Raw genomic sequence first — 22,076 nt, forward strand, 5'->3', positions numbered from 1 at the left:
TTGTGTTGCTTTAGGCAATGAATTGATATCAGAAATACTAACAGGCTTCCTTGGTGCATCGGAATCAGCAATTGCCGTAAGTTCTGCTTTGTCTGGAGGGTTTACATGTTGGATTTCTACTATCAAGGTCTATTAGCACTATTATTCTTAGTTTCATCACCAACGAGCTCGTCATCTTGCTCCGCGTTTCGTCCCGTCATCGTGCCCCGGACTGCCTGTTTGAACGGATTCGTCTCTATTGCCATGAAGGATGGCGATTAATTGACATTTATTCATGGTAATAGGTAGTATTTTAACTAAGTTACTCATATATACTAAAGAAACACGAGAACTCTTATCTGTATCTATAGCTGAGCTTATTTAAATATGCATAAAAGTTATATCGTGGCAACTATAAACAATCAGAGCTTCAGAACTTACACAAATATGGCGATTTCAGCGTCTGTATACTATTTATGAGTTAACAGCGGATAGAAGAGTCAGTGGTATCCAGTTGATGCTGTTACCTTCCGGAAAACGGAAAAATTATGGTATTCATCATCGTGCCCCGGTCTCCCATACATGGATTTTTTAATCAAACATTCTACCTGTAAATTGAATGCATGCTTTCTGAATGCAAACTCTCTACTGTGAGGAATTTCCTATTTTTTAAAAGTAATTACTATGCTAAAGCTAATTACATAGCTATATCTATATTAATAATATTAAGCTGAAGACTTTGTTTATTTGAACGCGCTAATCTTAGGAAGTAAATGTTCGAATTGAAAAATTCTTTTTGTGTTGAATAGTCAATTCGTTGAGGAAGGCTATATGCTATTTTTAAAAACTAGATTGACCGAAATAATTGCAATTAATTGCTTAGTTCTTTGAATTCCTAATAGATGGTGGGGTAAGTTTAGTTCTATGAATTCCTAATACATAGCGGGGTCAGTTAATTCATTTAGGGGGCAGTTTCGATAGCAACGAGGAACCATGCCACGTGACTAGCGAACTGATTTATGAATGAATTTTTTTTCGATACATTATTTGATTTTGTAGGATTTTTCTTTTGAATTTTGTTTTTCTTATTTCTTCAAAGTTTGTTTTTATTCTTATAGTTGAAGATAGTTACTTATCTAAGAAAATAATTTGATTTGTCAATTGTGCTTGTTCTTAACGTTTTTATTACAGTATTGTTTATTTCGCAAAACATTTTAAATCGCAAAAGAAAAAACGCTTCACTCGCTAAAGGACAGGGTTACGGTAGCGTGGTCGCTTGGCACGTTGAGTGATGAACTACACAGTGGAAGGATTATTTTGAGTTTTAAAGCTACTATTAACATTTTTATGTGTTTTGACGAATAGTTTTAAATTCAAGAGAGACTTTAACAGGTTTTTTGAAAAGGTTTGCATGCATTTTAGTTGAAGAAAAATGGTCACTTCACATCAGAAGGGGAAGGGGAGGCGTGGATTTCTTTTATTCAACGGACTTCTTTCAAATTCTTAGCACGGGCATCGCCGTGCGGGTACTGCTAGTCAGACATATTTTGAGTAGCGCATCAATTCAAGATTAATTAAATAAGTTTATTAACTGAATAACCAGTGATTGTTGAATTGAAAGTCTCCTGCAGTATAATTTCTTACGCTTACCGTACGATTGTGATGAATGCTGATCCACTCTTGTGATATCATCAATGGACTTGGATTTGACAGGTTGCCTGTAGCGAATTGGTGCCGGCGGAGATTCGTCGATTTCCATTTCGAATGTGTTAATCCGTTCGGGGTTATGAGGCCTGGTAGAAAATGTAATACAAATGAAATGTAATTCAACTTTATAGTAAATGAAACAGATGCTAAACAAGATGAACAAGATTGCTAAATTAAATTGGATACGACAAAAAGCGTTATCGGTGCTTTTTGGCCAGTGCACAAACTTTAATTAGTAGAAATAAAATGGTTAATTATGTGAATTTTAAAGTCTCAAATAACAAAATATTCAACCTTCGAAAATTCAAATTACCATCAACATTTTGTAAATACAGTAGAACTCCAATTATTCGAATCAATTGGACCGCATCCAGATAACCAAAAATTTGGAGAACTGAATTTTCTCCGAAAAAAGGTTCAATATAATTGCTGTATGTATGTTTAAATAGAGAGAAAAAACGATTTTGAAAGAAAAGCAATATTAAATGAAAAATTGTCACATAAGCTTTGTGCTACAATATGATTAAAGTGAAAAACCAACGCACAAATCAAGCACAAATGTTGAAGAAAAAATTTTTCGAAGAACTTTCTTCTTCAAAATTTGTGCTTTATTATGATCGGCATTTCGGATAGTCGGAGTTCGAAAATTAAGAGTTCTTTTGCACATGAGACAGGTATTTTGTCTCAAGCGTGGTAGTTCAATTTTCATTGAAAATAGTAATTTAGGAGGGAAATAAACAACATTTTGTTGCAGGAGAAAGCAAATATATGTGTGCCATTTTCAAGCAAAACATTTTGATGATGACCTTTTAAAATTATTAATTTTAAATGAAATATATAAACTGCCACGTGTAGAAAAAAATGGCGATATTTTCGAGGAAAGGCTCATAAGAACTCAAATATAAATAAAATATTGTAATTTTACTAGTCAGGAAAGAAACAATTTCGTGTTCCATTTTCGATACTGAACAGGTTTATTCAATAATGCTGCAAACTAACTACTCAATGGCCGATTCAGTGACCGGTACTGCATCGTATGCATGCAGCCATTAGGGAATAAAATTTTTAAGTTAACGTCTGAGTGAGGTATGATTCGAGGTTGTTTTTTTGAGCAACGAATAAGATTGCTGATCTAGCTCACTTCGAACTTGGCCTCGCGTAAACGATTTCTATTGTCCTTTTGATTGGTTTGACCAGTTGCCTGGCCTTTTGGCCTTTTTTACTGAATATTTGCTCCAAAAATAATCACACAACCTTGGATTTTAATTCATCTGAAATTCAGCATTTTGTTTGAGATGAAAAATTTAATTTTGTTATAAACTTCAATTTAATTGATTTTGATGCAAGAAAATACGTTATATCTACTACAATATTGAATCAAAGAATGTAAACTTTCGTCTTTACTATCTTTCCACCATACAACAATCCAAGAATACGTGGCAGCTCAAAAAAAAAAAAAAATCGATTAATCAATGCATTTTAACGTCAATAAAATACAGGCGTCCCTCGTATAAGACGGTACTTTTACAACACGGTTTCGATACTACACGGTACGAAACTTGAATACTGCTCAAGGTTTTGATGTAACACGAATGTTATCTTTAAAAAAGAGGGAATTTCAGTTTCGGTTAATACATTCTGGCAATGTTTGATAACTCTAATTAAAGTTTTTACTTTGTTTTCATGAAACTTCGTTTCGATACACGGTACACATCCAGGGGCGGCAAATAGGGGGGTCAAGAGGGGGCGGTCGCACCCCCAAATTTTTTGAACAGAATGATAGAAAATGGGTGAATTCAATTTATGTAGGTCAGAAATCAATCTTCATTGTTCATTAAAGGAAATCTCGCTGGTTCTCAGCAACTATTTGATGAAATTAGACACATTCTCAAACTAGAAAAAGTGTTTTTCGTTATTTGGATGATGACTTAGAAATTCATGAAGTATTTTCGGCTTTTTCGGAACATAGAAAACTGATAGAGAAGCATGGTTATTTTTAACTAAAGAAGACATTGCCTCATATAGGCTACATATTTCACACTTGTGTGCCCAATGTAAGGATGGTACGTCGTACGTCCAATATGAGAGGCTCGTGAAAAGTGATGTGGCAGCATGGTTTTCACAAGAAAATTCCTTGATATTTTACCCTTTATATTCACTTCCCTTTATATTTACTTTTACGCTCATTTTTTTCAGTGTATATTTATTTAATGAATGTTCATCGCTTTCTTCTGCTAGAAACACGTTTCAGCTGCTCACTACATTATAATGTTTTCATAGAAACTTCTTAAAAATGCATGTGATTATTGAATAAAAAAAGACAAATCAACGAAATACCTTTTATGAGGCTCTATAATTATGCAATCGCGGAGTGGCACAAGATAATCTTCAAGAGTTAAAACGATAAAAGCATTTCTCTATAACTTCAAAGTAGTGATTTCACGATTGGAAGAATTATTGCAAAACGATTCTTTCAACGGTTAAAAAGCTCATGCACTTTAGCATGTATGACTTCGTTTGAATTTTTATCCAATTTGTTTGCATCGGAAAAAGGTTTTTGAAAAATGCTTTACTCTATCAAATCTATATCTTCAATCCGCTACTCGACTATTCAAACCACAGTTCAATCTACAATTAATCTGCGCACCATACTACCACAGTTCAATCTACAATTGAAACTGAAAATAGATTTTTTATAGATGTATATTTCAATCAATCGTGAAATTTTTCAAAAAAATTATTCCTCCGAGCCAATTTTAAAGAGGCGCAAAAAAAGACAAAAATCCACATGATGATGTGAAGTCAAACATTGATTTTTGAATATTTTGTATGAAGTAATAGATTCAGTTTCGAATGAAATTAACACAAGATTTGATGATATTTTTCTGTACGGTTGGATGGGATTATGGTTATTTGGACTGGATTTTGAAAACGAAAAATAAAATGTTTCAACTGTGAGTAAAATTTTTAGCATGATGCAAGAAAAATTAGATATCTCACTGAAGCTGAGAGCGCCGACATGACTAGATTATTCAATGATGAAAAGTTTAAGCCCCTCACAGTTTTTGAAGTAGCCTGGGTGATTTTGAAGAGCAAGATATAAAAAGTGTTTTCATACATTATGTTGCTTCAATTACTCTTTAATTATTACAATCAGCTCAGCTAGTAGAGAAAGTTTTTTTTATGTCTCAGGAGGTTAGAGAAATATTTTCGAAGCACAAAGGGGGAAAAGAAGGAAAAAAAAAACTTTTCCATTTAGCTAAACTTGCAAAACAGCACGACATTGGGCACTGATAGATTAGTAATACGATTCCTTGCTCTTCCGAATTCCAAAAATCACGCATTATAACTTTTCCAAAAAATATAAAAACTTTATTAGCGAGATGTTTTGTATGATAACTTTTTAGTCAATGAATCAAAATTTTAATTGTTTCTAAACACTAATTTTATTCATATTAAACCGATTTTATGACAACTTCTTGTTAGCTAATGTGTGTTTGGTTTCGCTTTGGGGTTATACATATTTAAGAAACTCGACCCCCCAAATTAAATGGTGAAATGCCGCCCCTGTACACATCCCTTGATTTACATTATTTCTAATTTTCGTATAACACGGTTTCGATACAGCACGATACACATAGGCATGATTCCTACTATGCATATGATAAATTAGCGTAAAATATAAGTTAAAAAGCAATTTTTAAAAAAGTCTCTTATAACACGGTTTCGATACTACACGGAACGAATTAACCGTGTTATACTAAGGACGCCTGTACGTCAATTTGCTCTGGAGGGTTTTTTTTTTCTCCTATTAACACATCGACTGCTACTGACGAGATAACTCGTCCTCCAGAATTATGCTGTATGCGCTAGGGACGAGAGAACTCGTCCTCCAGCCAACACGTTGCTATATTTTTTCAGCGGGTTCCATTGGTTTTTCTGGCTATTCTGCCGAGCATAGACGAACATTTAGACAAGGTTCAAAAAGAGAACACAAGATCGCGTCTCTACTGCTTTTGCTGTGAAAACATTTTCTGATGCAAGCAGGCATGAGATACCTTATGTGTTGTCCCTTGCTTTGAAAAATGTTACAGTGTGAAAAATTCCTAGAAAAAATATATAGAATTTGTTTTGTATGCTCTATTATTCATGGAAAAAGTCCAATAAAACTGCTTTCCTTCAAATTGTTTCAAATAATTAGCTTAGCGCAGGGAATCTATATATAGGCTGTTGACTACGCAGTCAATGTGTTAATGAAGTCACACATAACAATTCAATTAATACTTACGAAGCAGCCCAAGAGCTTGCCTGAGTATTCTTCTTGTTTTTATTGGCTGAAACGAGGAAAAAGGATTTGCAAACAGGGAACGCTGGTGGTACTTCTGTTTCGGCAATCAGGTCTAAGACATAGTCATAGCCATTCAGTTCATACAAATCTCCGTCGTCATCCAAGTCAACTGTCCAGCCACTGCATTCATCGATACCCCTGAGAATTAATGTAGAAATTACAGGAAAAAAATCGAAGGGAATTAAAAAATAAGATTTTTTTCTATATGTTTATTCAAATATAAATCACAGTTGATAAAAAATAAAACATATACTTTTTTTCCTGAACTTATGGCAGGAAAAACAAGACAACTTTAACCAAGAACCATTTGACATAATATTTACGAATTTCATTCTCTGAAAATGATAATAGAGATCTCAGTAACCATTAGTTTACAAGATTTAGGGCATGCAAATTTTATTAAGTGCATGCGCATGTAGGAAGCTCAAGTTTTAAGTATAACAATCAATTTTAACATGATTTCTCCCTTCTGTGTTTTTCTTAATTTTTATCTCAGCTATTATATTTTGGCATTAAGTATTAATAATAGATTATAATCATGAAATCTATTTTTGACCAAAGGATATTTTTAAGATTTAGATCTTGCTGAAACTACTTTTTTTTTTTCATCTTCACAAAGTCAAATAATAAATCAAAATGTGTCTTTAAGAGATCAAATGAGGCTTAATTTCAAACACTAAATTTTTTCTAAAATCCAAACGAAGAAATACAAATTACATCGCATTTGCTACCGGTTACCGTACGTTTTTTAGTGTTTGATTTCAGTTTTTACAATTTCTTATTGTTAAATCATGCATTTCTGCAAAAATTAATCTTATTCTTTAGTACTGAAAGTATGCGAAACTATTTATTTTATGCCAAAAAAGAAAAAAAAACCGGCACAACATTAGGTGTTAAATTAGCATTGAATACTTTTCAATATAAATCCAACAAAAAAAGAAAGAAAAAGATAAACTCTTAAAATTGTATTCAAAATCAAACCACGCAGTTATGAAATAAATTGACAGTTGACATTCCTAGGAAATACAAGGTAAAACACCACTAGTGGCCACTTCAAGGTTTAAAACGCACAGTATAGTAGCCACAGTGAAATACTTTTTTAAACTGTAGGTCTATAATATTAATTGCCCCTCTTTAAACTCAATGAGCGTTTTATAGCCCTAAGCTTTCTAAATCTTCCCAATTTCTAAAAATACCAGAATTTCAATTTGTTCAATTTTTATCAAGTTTTTCCAAACCTCAAATTTGATCCAGCAGTGGTTACTCTAAAATCTGAAAAATTCTGTAGTGGCTAGTTGGCATTCTCCCATCCGAAGTTAGTACATTACTTATTTTAGTACTTTTATAATAAGTACATTACTTAATATAAAATTCAAATAACTGATGAATAAAATTGATTCAATATGACAGTCACATTAAGTTCCAGCAAATTATCACATTATTATTGTTCATTTCTATCTCCAAAGTATAAAAGTAAACTTGAAATGTCCACTCAAGCCCTGGCCACAAAAGCCAATATTACACACTTTAAGTGAAAGCTTACATAGCGAACCAAAATCTAAAAAAAAATGAAAGCAAATCTTTCAAACTTAAGCGTAGCATACGCCCCTCGCATAAAATTCACGGTGATAAAAATATCATAAAGCAAAACGATCTCACACATAACTATCGCAACGATTAAGGTAAAATGTTACTCACAGGTATCGTAAAATAGCACAATAAAAAGTTCCTCTCAATTTCGTTGGTCGCTTGCCACAGTCGAAGTTTAGGGTCGGGAATCAGTGTATGAAATAACAGTTGTCAAAAGCAAACACAGAAAAATGGTGTCTGTTGAGCTCTGAGAGATAGTTGCCATAGAAATATGTTCACAAAATTCCCTTATCTGTCTTAGACTTCTTTGCAGGTATTTAAAGAATTTGCGTTTAATTTGATTCGTGGTTTGTTTATTTATTTGGAACTGATGGCAATAAAGGTATGAAATGTTACTATGGAGTTGAAGTCTAATTAAAATATTTGGGGAGTTTCAGAATGTAAAAAATCCCTCCAGTTTGAGCTATTTTATCATGAAAAAAAAAACAAAAAAACTAGAATTACGAAACTTAACTTAATTTTGTAGTAAGTTACCGCCCTAAAGCACTAACTTAACTTAACCACCGTGGAAATGTGTGAAGAATTATCTTAATTCTTCACACATTTCCACGGCGTCGTGACAATTTATACGAATGTAGCTGATTTTACATCTATAACATTTTTCTAAATAGAAACTTAATAGGCAAAAAAAAAAAAAAAAATTACTAAGTTGCAAAAACCTTATAGCTTAAAAAAAAAAAATCATTCAAATTTGTTCATCCGGTGTAAAGTTACGGTCTATAAAAAAGAATGATGCAAATTGATCATTTTTTTTCTTTCTAAAGCGTTAAAGAATATGAAATATGATTTCTTGCATTTTGCTAAATGTTAGCTAAAAATTCCCTTTTTTCCAATTTTGTACAAAAAACATATCTTAAACATTTCAACTGCGTGCACTTTCGTTATTTAGGGAAAAATATCCATATTATTCCCACTTTTAGGGAAGAAGCCGACATTATCTTGAAACGGATAAGGAAAGATTAGGAAAAGAACTCACCTGGCTTTGAGCAAAGAGGCTGCAAATTCTTCGCCAGTCGTAAGCGATTCAGCGGGAGCGTACATACTGGAGCCTGAAAAGAAAAGTTCTTGTGTTTACACAGGTGGGACGCAATTATATTTTCTAGAAAAGGAGTTAGCTTGGTCAGGGTTAAGTTCGATTTTCAAGGAAAAAAAAAAGTGAGTAACAATTTCTCGCGGATTTTTTTTTCCTTATTTTTTTCTTTTTTCTTTCTTTTTTTGAGCAATCACGATTGCTTATTGCTTTCATTTGACTGTTTTTGAGGTCCTTTGATTTTTCCCACCGCCAACCTCTGCAATATCACCGTGGACAGGCGGGCTCCTCACGCTGCTGCTCCTATAGCGAAAGCCGTCGCCAGGTTGCATCCATGTCCTACACACACACAAACACATACATACAGACACTTACACATATACACACAAAAACCTACACACACAACTACTCACACTTTCATGCCTGCACACAGACACAAACACACATGCCTACACACATACCCCATACACACAAACACACATATCCCCCCCCCCCCCACACACTCGTGATTGCGAAAAACATAATTTGAATTCAAGATGTCAAAATTCAAATTAATTTTTTTTTCCTTTCTTTCTTTCTTTTTTTTTTTTTTTTTTTTTTTTGTAGAGGATGCAAATATTGGTTTCATTTTTCTGGCCCAAAAATTATAATTAAAATAACATAAGACTTGGGCCCTTCCACGGAAAACGGACCTTTTGTACCGCTCGTGACGCCTCATATATTTCATTAAAAATACTTAAACAAGTTTTTTTCTGCTTAACAAATTACAAACTTATGTGTGATTTCTTAAGCAAAAACTTGCGTCATTACCCTTCAAAAATGATTACTTTTTAATGAAATACTGTCCAACCACGGATTGTATGGAATTTTCAAACGTCCAGATAAGACGAATCTATCTGAATGAGGGGGAAAAGTAAAAATTTGATGCCGATATTCCGCTCATTTGAACGAGACTCTGCTTCTGCAAAAGCGGACATTGGTAAAAAAATAATAGATTCGTCCATTTCCGGCTGTAAAACGGATGTTTGTCTTTCCATACAATCCGTGGTCTGACAGTACATGAATCGTCATGTGTAGGACAAATGGTGGACGTTTTTTCATGGAATGACCCATTTGCAAATTTTTAAAAAACATGTTCTGTATTCATTTGTACCGTTGTTAAATATAATTCAGAATTCGTGTATTCCAACTGAAATGTGACCTTTTTTTTTTGTGAGTTAAGAAAAATTAAAATGCTAGTAAATTTGCTAAGTATATTTTATTTAACTTGTTTTATGTTTTGTTATGTATCCTGCACTTTTCTCTTGTAAGTGGTTTCATCTAAATCCCTCCCTAAATTTAAATTACAGGAAACTTACTTTACAGGACTCCGTCAAATGGATTAGTTAATTTGTCACGAAAACTTATTCTAAAAAGGGAGATGTTCCGTTATCCGTGATCAAAATGCCACATCACAACGTTTTGGTACATTGAAAATTTATTATGAATACGCGGGATATTCGTTTATCTGAATTCCAACAAGTGGGCTCCACTCTTCCACGTTCATTTTATTCTATCACTAAAAAGTTCGGTTATTTTTAGATCACATTCTGTATGTAACTTTATTTAAAGCCTTATGCATTTGAATGCGTTGCTCTGATCGAAACCTACTGTGTATACCTACCATAATATTAGGTAGATTCTTCGCTACGTAAGTCCTTCGTACGTTTGTACTTCGACCAGTTTTCGTTTGGTCGTAGTTGACCATAATATTTGAACTACGTAGTGCCTTTTATATTTACTGTTTTTCTTGATTTGCGCTCCAACAGAGTAAACAGCTCATCACGTGGTTGAAATTCTATAATTTAAGGGATTGCAGCAACAAAGAGTTAACTCCATTTTTTGATTGTTGGAAAATCTCCTGGAGTTAGCTCCATGTTGCCTCAAGCGAATGAAGCAGCTAACTCATTCTAGCGAATAACTTGAGAACTATCAACCGGAGATAACTCCTGAAGTTCGTTTGGTTCAACAAAATCTATTATATATATATATATATATATATATATATATATATATATATATATATATATATATATATATATATATATATATATATATATATATATATATATATATATATATATATATATCCGGAAATGACTCCTTGTTGAACTAAACGACCAAAAAAAAAATTGGAGTTAACTCTTTATTGCTGCAAATCCTTCAATTTTGCTGATCAAACTTAACTGATAAAATCGGTCGTAAAAGTTAAGTTTAACTTTAAAAATGTGAGTTTTAGGTAGAGTGTTGATGATTTTAAATATTTTAAGAGATTTCTTACAATTTAAGTTCAAGATATAGCACATTTTTCTCTTTAATTTATTTTTATACTAAAAATATTTTTAAACATTTAAACCTTTAATATTTGTAAGTTAAAGGAAAATATACATAAAAGTTAAAATTTAATACAAACGTAATACAAGTTTAACTTGAAACTAAAAGAACGTCCAAGAATGTTTCTCGCTTGTCACGCATCCCAATAAAGTCGAAATTAAAATGTAGCTCAAACCTTCAACAGAAACACTTTCAAAAAAAAAAAAAAAAGACATAAGAAAGAGGAAATTTTGTGGAACAAGAATTTTAAAAAAAAGCTTACCATCCGCGAACTTTGCTTCCAAAGCCATATTTGTTCTTCTAGTATTTGATTTCCATTCTAACAAACATGGGGGGTAGGTTCTCCGACATTCCGGATCAAGTTTCTCTCCTTGTAGCAACTTCCTTTGGCAGTGGGCCTTATACCCATCGTAGGCATGATCGGACACATATCTAAAATAGTGCATAATGTTCTAGAATGGTTCTGAGATTTAAAAAAAAAATTACAAAATTGTAGGTTTTAAGTGTTTCCCAGGTCATTCTTTTTAGCCTACTTTCTTAGTAAAAGTCAGAGAAAGAAGAAAAAAGCATGAAAGAAGGCTTAATGCATCTTAAAAATATCGCGAAAAACAAAAAAAAAAGTCAAAAATAAATAAAATAATTAAATAAATATCGAAAAATTAAAAATTGGAAAGTAGGGTATTGAGATGGGGAACAATGTCTGTCGGTCTGTCTCCCCCCCCCCCCCTAATAACTTTTGAGTGAATAGTCCGATTCGAATAATTTTTTTTTGTACGATAGATCTCGGCAAGGACACCTCATTCCCATATTTCACTTTTTGATTTGAACTATTTTTTGTTTAATTTTGAACAGTTCAAAAAAACTTAACATTAGCGCCTACGGGGAAATTCAAGGCAATTCCGAACTGTGAGGCGAATTTGCTTCAAACAAACTTTGTAGGAAAAAACTTTTGTGGAAAAACTTGTATATAAAATATCTTTTTGATTTGAACAATTTTCCGTTCAATTTTGAACAGTTCAAATCCCTTAACATTAGCGCCTACGGGGAAACAGAAAGTCAATGTAGATTCCGTATTTGAAGGCGGATTTACTTCAAACAAATTTTGTTGGAAACAACTCTTGACGCCAAACTCCAGACTCCGACTCCGAGAATTTAGGGGCACCTGACTCCGACTCCTGTGCCCGACAATTAATCGGACTGCGACTTCCCGACTTCGACTCTGACTTCGTAGCTTTGGCAAAAAATTTATACACGGAGGACAAATGACTGACTCCAATTCTTGGATATTCGACTCCGACTCCTTTGTCTCAACGTTAGATTGACTCCGACTCCGCAGCTATGGTTTTAACTGTGAAATAATTATTGTTGATACGACTTGTTTTTATTTTCTCGCTAAAGTTTTAATTTAGGTATTCAGTTTTCAGCGAATAAACTCGAAGTCATTCATGTTTCTACATAAAGATATGCGCAGACGATTTTTTTTTCTTTTTCTTTTTACACAGAAAATTATTTTTTTAAGTTGGCATTTTATTGTTTTTATTTATTTTGGTAAGTGCATTAATTCATTTTAAAAAATATTTTTGGCAACAGGGGAAAAAGAAACGATTTTTTTTTTTTTGATATGATGTATTTATTTTAATGAGTTTATTAATTTTAATTATTTTTTTTCGTTTTGAAAGCTGTTAAAGAATTTTTTTAATGGACAAAAGTGTATTAGCTGCTTTGTTTAAAAGGTGCTGCTATTTTTTTTTTAGATGAGTAAGGAATAGTTTATTCCTAGAAATCAGCTTAAAATATTTAAAAAATATGTTTGAAATAACTTGCGGTTTTAGCTATTTTTGACAATATTGATCAGGTACTAGAAAGTAGTATGGGTATATAGGAAAGTAGGCTCGTTTAGTTCTAGACGGAACTTCTTGTTTAACTTCATATTTTTGCTAAAATTACTTTTCTTTCAGCAAACTGAAATTTTTTTGTTTTTCCTTTTAAATCCTAATTACAACCACATTACATAAAACCAATAAATAACTTTGGCTAAAGAACGTGTAGCTAAGAATTATAAATTATGTAGTTAAGATGTGAGAGAAACAAGTACTCAAAGTTAAATGAACAACATTTACAAAGAAGGGTCAATGCTGCACACAAAAGTACAACCTCGATTATCCGGACCAACTAGGATAAAACAATCCGAAAAACGAAAATCCGGATAATCCGGAAATAAGCGAAACTTATTCTTAAATAAGCACGTATCAATTATTACAGAAAAAAAACAATTATTCACCAAAAAAAAAATGCCTAGGATCGTTTCTCCCAAACACTTCATCGTTTATAGTTCTGCTGGAGTGATGTCGGACTGACGCTCCAAGTACGACATATTGTTTGTTTAATGCGACCTATGCATGAGTCGTACGCTTAATTAAAATTAAAAAGGAATATTTGGGATATTTATACTTCTTTTCTTAATATTATAATTTGAAATTATTGCTTCATTGAATACCATTGAGAAGAGATAAAATGGAGGGAGTGAAGACTTCATGAAACCAAGACCCCAAGGATTTTAAAGCAAAGCATTAGGAAATCAGGTTTCTTTCGCTTGTTTAACGCAAAACGTGCCAACCATTCGTCGTTGTTGAGTCACATGACTTGGACTCTTTGGGTCGGCTTGTGCTAAGCCAATGATTGAACTTGCTCCCTCCGTTTTAATTTCTGCTCTAAGTTGAATACTGTTTTTTTTTTTTACTCTGTAAAATCTTATCTGGAATAATGAGAGATCTGGATAAACGGGGGTCGGATAAATGGGGTCCTCCTGTACTAGTTAATTCTTTTGTTAATAGATGAAAGTATTGAAAAAAGGGCACTTCGTGGACAGGTTTTTATTCACAGCTTATTTACAGTAAATTAAAAATAGTATCTTCTGAAAAAAAAAGAAAAAAAAGGGGAAGAAATATCTACTTGCATGCGCAATGGGAAGTGTTCCTATTTGTATTTGTTTTCAAAGTAGAAAGTTATCAAACATGCTGCTGAATTCCTTAAATGCTACGTTTTTATGTGAGATTATGAGTTTTCACTCAAATTTTCCATCATCTGGTTTAGAGCACTTATTATTTTAGTATCGGTCCTACAGGAGACACAAAATTTTTCGAAAATAAAAGTTAATTTTTAAAATATAGTTTGTGTACTTTTCTATGCGTTAAGTTCCAATTAAAGTGTTCATTTGAAACAAATCACTCAAAGTTAAATTTGGGTGTAATGAAGTTAAAAAGAATAATTAATTAATAAGCAAAGAGAGGAAGAATTGGTGAATTAAAAGTTACCGTAGAGCTAAATTACTTTAATGCATTCAATGAATTAGAGCATAAGTTTTCTTAAACAAATTTTCCAACAATAGAACAGCAAAAGACTTAACGCTACTTCTTCAATTACAAAAATTAACATTTAAACAGTAAAATTCCAATTACCTTGAGGCAGTTAATCCATTTTCAAGATTTCACAAGCTTACATCACTATTTCTCCTGAGCAAGTTGTACGAAACTAATTTCAACTTTAAAATTTTTACAACGAAATCATGGAAAAATCCACGAAACGACGCACTGCTGATTTGACTTCCAAAATCAAAACACAGAAATGGCAAGGTCTCCGTTATCAAGCACTTGCCAAGCGCTATGTTTTGAATCACCGAGTACATGTCATTCGGACAGGTGCTGAAATATTTTTTCTTTCGTATTTTATGAGCTGCTCATTTAACGATGTAATGCGAATTAAACCAAAGCCATAAGAGCGAAAGGAAAGATAAGTAATGATAGATTTTAAAGTCATAATAAGCTGATCTAACGGAAATGAGGTTGGGGGGGGGGGATTATGGCGCAATCAAAATGTTTGAGGGGGATTTTTTAAATTTTTTTAATTCATTTATTTGAAATTTATTTATTGATTTATTTTTAATGAAAATTGTTTCGTTTATTTAATTCTGTTTATATTTTATTTCTTTTATTTATTTAGTTTGTGTGGGTGTGTCATTGGCTTAGAACAGAACTATAATAATAATAATAGTTATTAAAAATAAATAAAAAAAATATTTTTTCAAAAATAAAAGAGCTAATTTTTTTTAAAGGGAGAGAGGGTTGAGAAACAAAATGAGGAGGGGAGGGCATTTGTGCCATTGAACTTAGGGGGGGGGGGTGAGCACCCCTAACCTTCAATATACACTAGAAATAATTTTTCGTTAAGCTAATGAAATTTAAGTATCCATGGGAAACTGAAGAAGGGAAATCCCGTTACAACGGACCTCACATTTTATTCGTTAAAACGGATTTCAAGCAATTTAATGAAAATTACTCGGAAATGAAAATTTATTTCGTGAAAACGGATATTTCGTTGTATTGGTATTCGTTGTAACGGGATTTCCCTTTTGAATCATATTTATTAGGTAATGTATCATTTTTCGGCTGAGAGTAATATATCAACAACATAAAACATCAATTCCTTAATGAGAGAAGAAAATGCCCCCTACTCGTTAAAAAGAGTTAAAGTATGTAAATTAAATTTTAATTTTCTTTGGCTAATTTTATCACTAAAAGCACTCTTAACGAACACAACAACAACAAAAAAGTTAAATTAAGTACCAAATGATTCAAGTCTCCTTAAGAGGGGGTAAAGTCAACTATCCACATTACTTTCATTTCATAAAATTAAAGCTTTTTCAATTCTTATGAATTGTTCTGAGGTAGAGGAAAAGCGATAGTGAAAATTGGAAAAAAAAAAAAATATTTAAAAGAATTTTTAGTTCCAAATCAGAATACTCAAATGTGAACTAAATCACTTAAGCCACATTGAAGCAAATAACTTCATTTTAACGCAAAACGAGGTACATAATTGAGATTGGAATTATTTTTTAATAGTTTTAGTATTATTTTTATGCATTAACAATTCTGATGACATTATATTTGTTACATGTTTTCAAGCATCATTTAAAAGCGATTAATTTTTGCATTTGCTTTACTTTTGCTAAATCATAGTTTTGAATTTGACAACCAGTATCATCCATGAATATCTTCTTTATTGCTCTTTTCATTCTGTCTTTTAACGTATATATTTAAAAGCTCGGAACAATTCGTCCAATATCTAAATCTTGCTTTTACGAATCACGCAGCGATTCTTGGCCGAGTACTCTAAAGGAGGCATCCAAGAGCAAGTAAATGAATTTAAAGTTTGAAAAAGTCAATTATGGAAGACATATACTAACTTGAGCAAATATTTATAGAGGTGTCTCGATGGAGCAAAACAACTGAGGCAGTTGGCCATGAGCATCCAACCTCTCTCATTGTTGGCTTCGTTATCGTTCTTCCAAGTCTGGTTGCAAAGTTGGCAAAGGATTTCATCCCTCATGGATTCATTCAGAAGACCTTTTTGAACTATGTAATCTCCAAGGATTCGTTCCTTTTTTCCACTGAGGTTATTGTCGTTCATGAAACGAAGAATCTGCAATGGAAAAAGCATATTTTTTTAAACATAAACTACACGCGTCACTTTAACTCTATTTGAAAACGAACCTAACACTTTTTGAGGTTTGATTGCAAATACCGTGCTGGTCAAATTATTAGAATAAAGAGTTTTTTTTTTTGTACACTATTTGTACTAAAATAATATTTATTTTACTGTTAAAGGTACATACTGTACACTGATTATTACGTTATTTTAGCATAATTTAATGTTTGCAGGTGGCAGCACTGTCTGCTTTGCTTAGTTCTTTGTTTATCTACTTACCAGGAACATAACCTCAATCAGCTTAAACAGCTCACTAGTTCTTTTTATTAGTATGTTCTGTTACATTTAAAGTTAGCTTTAGGTAATTAGCGAGTATGTGTATGTGAGTATATATAATAGTGAGTATAAATAATTTTTTACCTCCTTTTTTAAAAAGTTAAGAAATGGTGTAAACCTTGTGAAAAGCATGCCAAAAAGACTTAAAATACTCATCAAGAACAAGGGAATGCCTACTAAATATTAGATAATTATTTCTCTGTTCGTTAACGTGTCTATAGTTATGTAATCAATAAAGAATTTTCTTTTAAAACAGTCTTAGTCTAATAATTTGGCCAGCACTGTAGAGTTAAAACGACGTTATAATTCGGTCATCGTATGTCTAGTTGCCCAGTGGCGTAGCCATGGGGGGGATAGGGGGGTTAGAACCCCCCCATGAACCCCAAAAAATTTTTATATATATATATATATATATATATATATATATATAGTGAAGCACCGTTTATACGTTTCTCTTTTGTACGTTTTTATCAATTATATGTTTTTCAAATCGGTCCCTGCATAGTCTAATACTCAGTAACCTATACCAATTATACGTTTTTTCATACAGTCCCTTCAAAAACGTATAAACGGTGCTTCACTGTATATATATATATATATATATATATATATATATGTGTGTGTGTGTGTGTACATAAACTTGAGGGCATAGCTTTACTTTAAACTTCAGAAAAAATTAACCCCCTCCAAGGATTTTTCTCGCTACGCCACTGAGTTGCCCACAGTCGACTTCCCGACCATCTCAAAAATCAATGTTTCAATTCGAATTACTACGTAGTGTACACATTTCACGCAACATGCGAATGAAGAGCAGCGTACAACTGAACCTTCAGACAGTGTTGGGCATTAATCAATTATTTTTTCAATTGCCTAGTTAATTGATTAAAAAAGTAATTACAATTAAATTAATTGCAATTAATTTAATTGCAATTAAATTAATTGCAATTAAACTATTAATTGCACTTTGCAATTAATTCAATTAAATTAATGTACGTTAATCGTTTCTCACAATTAAAATAATTGCAATTGATTTTTTAATTGTTTTATGAAACAATTAAAACTAACAATTAACTTTATGTATCAATAGGTACAGTGCAGCGTACAGAGTCCCAAGCAGGGGCGGACTGGCCAGGTCGGCTAGTCGGGGATCCCCGACTGGGCCAACCGCCGAGTGGGCCACTTTAAGAAATTTTTTATTGAATTTAATATATTTAATTCACATAGAACATTTTTAAAGCGTAATAATACGAGAAAAAATGAAATTTGTTCACCTATGGGAAAAAAGTGTTTGGAAGCAGGTTAATTTTTCTCTCATCTTTAGCAGGGGTCAGAGTAAATAGCCGAAGTTCACAGGTGCGAATGTTTTCCTCTCTTTGTCAAATTTCTCTCTAGTTTTTAGATCTCTGGGGTCCATGGCTCCCACATTGAGGAAACGGGAGGGGGCCAGAGAAATTAGGGTCCGACGCGGCCTGAAAAAGGGCCCAGGACGAAAAAAGGGCTTTCAAAATTTTATATTAGTACGTCTATTAACAACAATTGGCCTGCACCACAAGACAAAGCGGCCCCGTCCCTGCTATATGAAGTGGGCCATGCTTTGGGGTGTTGATACATGAGCAGAGGTATGCACAAGGTTGGGGCGGGGGGCGGAGGGAAGGAACATCTGTTGGCCCGGTTCCGAGCCTGAAGGGGGCCCGATATTTTTTAAATGAGGGCTGAAATATACAGTAGGGACGTAGTAGTAAACAAAGTGGAGGGGGGCTCGTAAAAGTCATTCGTGACGGGCCTCATTAATTTCTGTACACGCCTTGCTGCAGATTCAACTAAATGCTGTCAGCTGGCAATCGATTTCATTAGTCTAATGTAATTTATCGCTATACGAGTATTTTCACCTCAGAATCGCATCGAGAAAGCAAGTCTGGACTACGATAAACTGAATCTGAAACAGGACAAAATTTCAACTTAAAAGGGCGAGTTTCTGAACATAGACGGATTTAGACCTGAGTTCCAGGGGAGGCAAGGAGGGGGGGACAAGATTTTTCTTCTTCTTCTTCTTTTTTTCTTTTTTTTGAGCAACATTATATTAGTTGTAATCAGGGCCAGACTTAGACGTAGTCCCAGGGTTGCCAACCTTGGAGAAACAATTTGAGGAGCATCTGTGCTGATTTTGAGGAGCAATTTAAAATGTTGCGGAGCAATTCGGAATTTTGTATAAAAATCAATAAAATCAACTAAAACCACTTATCTGATTTTTTTTTTATAGAAATTAGGGGGAGCTCGGTCTCATTTCGCCCCCCCCCCCCCAGTTGTTGTACGGCAATTCTCGCCGAATAAGGGCAGTAAGAAATTGAATCAAATTTAACACTTCACAAAAGAAACTAAGTGGCATAAATATACATTGAAACAGAGTTGAACCAAATCCCACATTTAAAAATTTAACTTGTGACCACATTTTATTAAATGTGTCTTTAAATGTATGAAATTAAATATATATCTTTTTTAATATATCTTTTGTAATTATTCTAAAGATTTTTATTTAGCAAGCTCTGATGTTAGCAATCTCTTTAAAACTGCTGTTAAATACAGAAGCTGGTATTGTTAAGCATATATTTTCAGTCATGTTAGGGCCTCTGAAAATTCCTTTTACGTAATTAGGCCCTGCATGTCTGTACTATGGAAGTCGAACTTTGAAAAAGTGAAGCAGCGCATCCTAAGTTGCCACCTTAACCAGTGGCGTACTGGGCCGCCGGGATACCGGGAAAATTCCCGGTGCGCCAGTGTCCTTAGTGCGCCGGTGTCTAAGTCTTTTTTTTTTTTTTTTAGGATTTTGTACTGGATATTACGGCGCCACTTACCATAAGGTTTATTGTATGAAATGAACAAGTTAGACGACCGTACTACTTCATAGGATTTTTTTTATAGTACAATATGTAGCACCGACTTGAACTCAAATGAAACTAATATACATCTTTCTATTTAAATTTTTGTCTATTACCGTGGTTACAAGATTTTGTGAACCAAGGCGCCTATTTTGAACATCTAACCTTCCTACGGCGCCCTTCACTATATAACTCAGTGGCAAGGCAAGGGTTTTAGTCCGGGAGGGGGGGGGGGGACTGAGGTCGAATTTTTTTTATATCGTCTTGATGTCGGTTCCAACGAAGTAAAAGAAAAGCAAAAACTTTGGTTTCATCAAATTTGCGGGCGAGGAGTGCGGCAGCAGGCTGCAGCCACACACACAAAAAACACGTAGCTCCTTCCCTGGATTCACCACTGATATAACAAATCATAACTAACAGCGAAAAATTAATAAAACTGAAATAACAGCATTGCACAGCCCTTTAGTGTTATTCATGATTCAGGAGCACCGCGGAATATTTCAATAGTTTCATAATTCTCTTATAGTGAAGTAATTGCAAATTTCGTGGCGCTGGCGTGGCGCCCCCATGAAGACTTCACGTTGCTCTGATTCCCCCCTCCTCTTTTTTTGTCGCTTAAAAAATATTTTTTTCCCTTTGACGATTTTTCTACTCTCTTATCCTGACACCTGGAAATTCTGAAGTGCATAAGTTTTACGGCAATCCTTTAATCGTTAATTTTTAAAAACGAGTAATAGGGAAGCTTTCGATTTTTCAATTTTATTTTTATATGATAGAGTAACATGTATGAACATCATAGGTGGAAAAATTTTTGCAATACGATAAGTAGTTGTTTTAATTAATTTTTAAAGTTCAAGCGCTTGTGACGTCAAATGGCATAGGACGTGACGTCATGCGCTCTTCCGATACGGGAGAAACCGACGTGCTTCGAAGTTGACTTCGAAGACGAAACGTAAAAGGCTTATCACCTCGCATTTAACTCCTACCGTTTCTGGAACATTAAACCTCTCATCCTCTCGGAAATATTCGAATATCATCATTGATGTTACTTGAGGAAGATTATTTAGATTGTGCTTTAACGAATCCGGCCTCCATAGAGCGTTCAAAAGAATTATTGAATTTCTAAAAATTAAAAATATCAGCGCGCTCAAAATGTCCCTAGCGAAAACAAGGGATCTTCGGCGGAAGGCTGCCCATTAGTGCCCTGTGACGTAAGCTCGTGACGTTTCAGAAGAGCGCACTTTTGCGCGTGGATTTTTAAAAAATCATTAAAAATCAATCACGGTGTTTTAAAATTCGGCGATGGTGAATTTTTTTGTTTTGAGGGTCAATTAACAATATCCAATAGTCAAAATATGAACATTTAATAAGTTGAAACTTCCCTATTGTTGTTTGTTTTTGACCGCTTCAATATTTCTACCATAATTATGAGCTCATTTGTTTAAATGTTAAATTTATTTTTATTTAATATTTGTTTAAGGTTTTGAGCAGTTATGAGGGGCTTATATCCTGATTTTTATAATAATGTTGAAAATATTTTCACCTTTTTAAATTTGAGCACACATTTTTTATTTATTTTAACAAAGATTCTTTGGTCTCTCGGGCCGTGGGTCCCTCTGCGGTGTGCCCCGCTCCCCGTACTGCGGCGTTTGCGGTTACGTAGATCCGGGCTGCCCCCTTCCCCCATTTTCTCAGGTCTTTAAGGATATTTTTTTATGCTCTGTTGTAGGCGAATAGTTTCTTGAAGGGTCCGTTTTTGCCAGCTTGAATTTTGAAAAGACAGGATATAACAGAAACTTTTTACAATTTAGAATGAAAAAGTTATTGATGAACTCTGTGAAGTCAAGAAAAGAGACGACTTTTATCATTGTGAAGATATTTATTAAATTATTCCTTTAAACTTTATGATAACCTTTTACTTATTTTTTAGGAAAATGTCCGCTTTTCCTTTTAAAGAAGCATCCTTATGTACATATATTGATAATTCATAATTTCTCTTATCTGATTCCACAATTGCCATTATTGACTTCAGCTCATTTACTTATTTCGTAAAATTCGTTCACATTATTTATAGATTTTCCGTTATTTTCAGATAACATTATATTACGTTTTTATGTTTATGTTTAGCCATGTTACTTTAGCTTTGGATGTGGTAATAATTTTGATTAAAAGAGCAATTTCTTGTACACTATGATACGGTAATCACATTTTTTAAACATAATTTTAGACCCAAAAGAATCATACTTTCCTTTTATTATAATGAAATATTTAATGTTATAAATTGTGTATCGGT

General features: G+C 33.4%; 1 protein-coding gene across 1 annotated transcript in view; it reads right to left on the reverse strand.

Moving 5' to 3' along the window:
- The window catches only part of LOC129228703 (unconventional myosin-XV-like), a 261,173-nt gene that overhangs the window by 139,423 nt on the left and 99,674 nt on the right, over positions 1–22,076 (reverse strand). The window contains exons 23-27 of the mRNA XM_054863387.1: positions 16,330–16,565; positions 11,350–11,519; positions 8,661–8,733; positions 5,975–6,172; positions 1,630–1,772 (exon numbers count right to left, since the gene is read on the reverse strand). Coding sequence (XP_054719362.1) covers positions 1,630–1,772; positions 5,975–6,172; positions 8,661–8,733; positions 11,350–11,519; positions 16,330–16,565 — 820 coding nt within the window. The remainder of the gene's footprint in view (positions 1–1,629; positions 1,773–5,974; positions 6,173–8,660; positions 8,734–11,349; positions 11,520–16,329; positions 16,566–22,076) is intronic.

The sequence above is a fragment of the Uloborus diversus genome, chromosome 8, assembly GCF_026930045.1.
Source record: "Uloborus diversus isolate 005 chromosome 8, Udiv.v.3.1, whole genome shotgun sequence".
Classification (NCBI taxonomy): Eukaryota; Metazoa; Arthropoda; class Arachnida; order Araneae; family Uloboridae; genus Uloborus; species Uloborus diversus.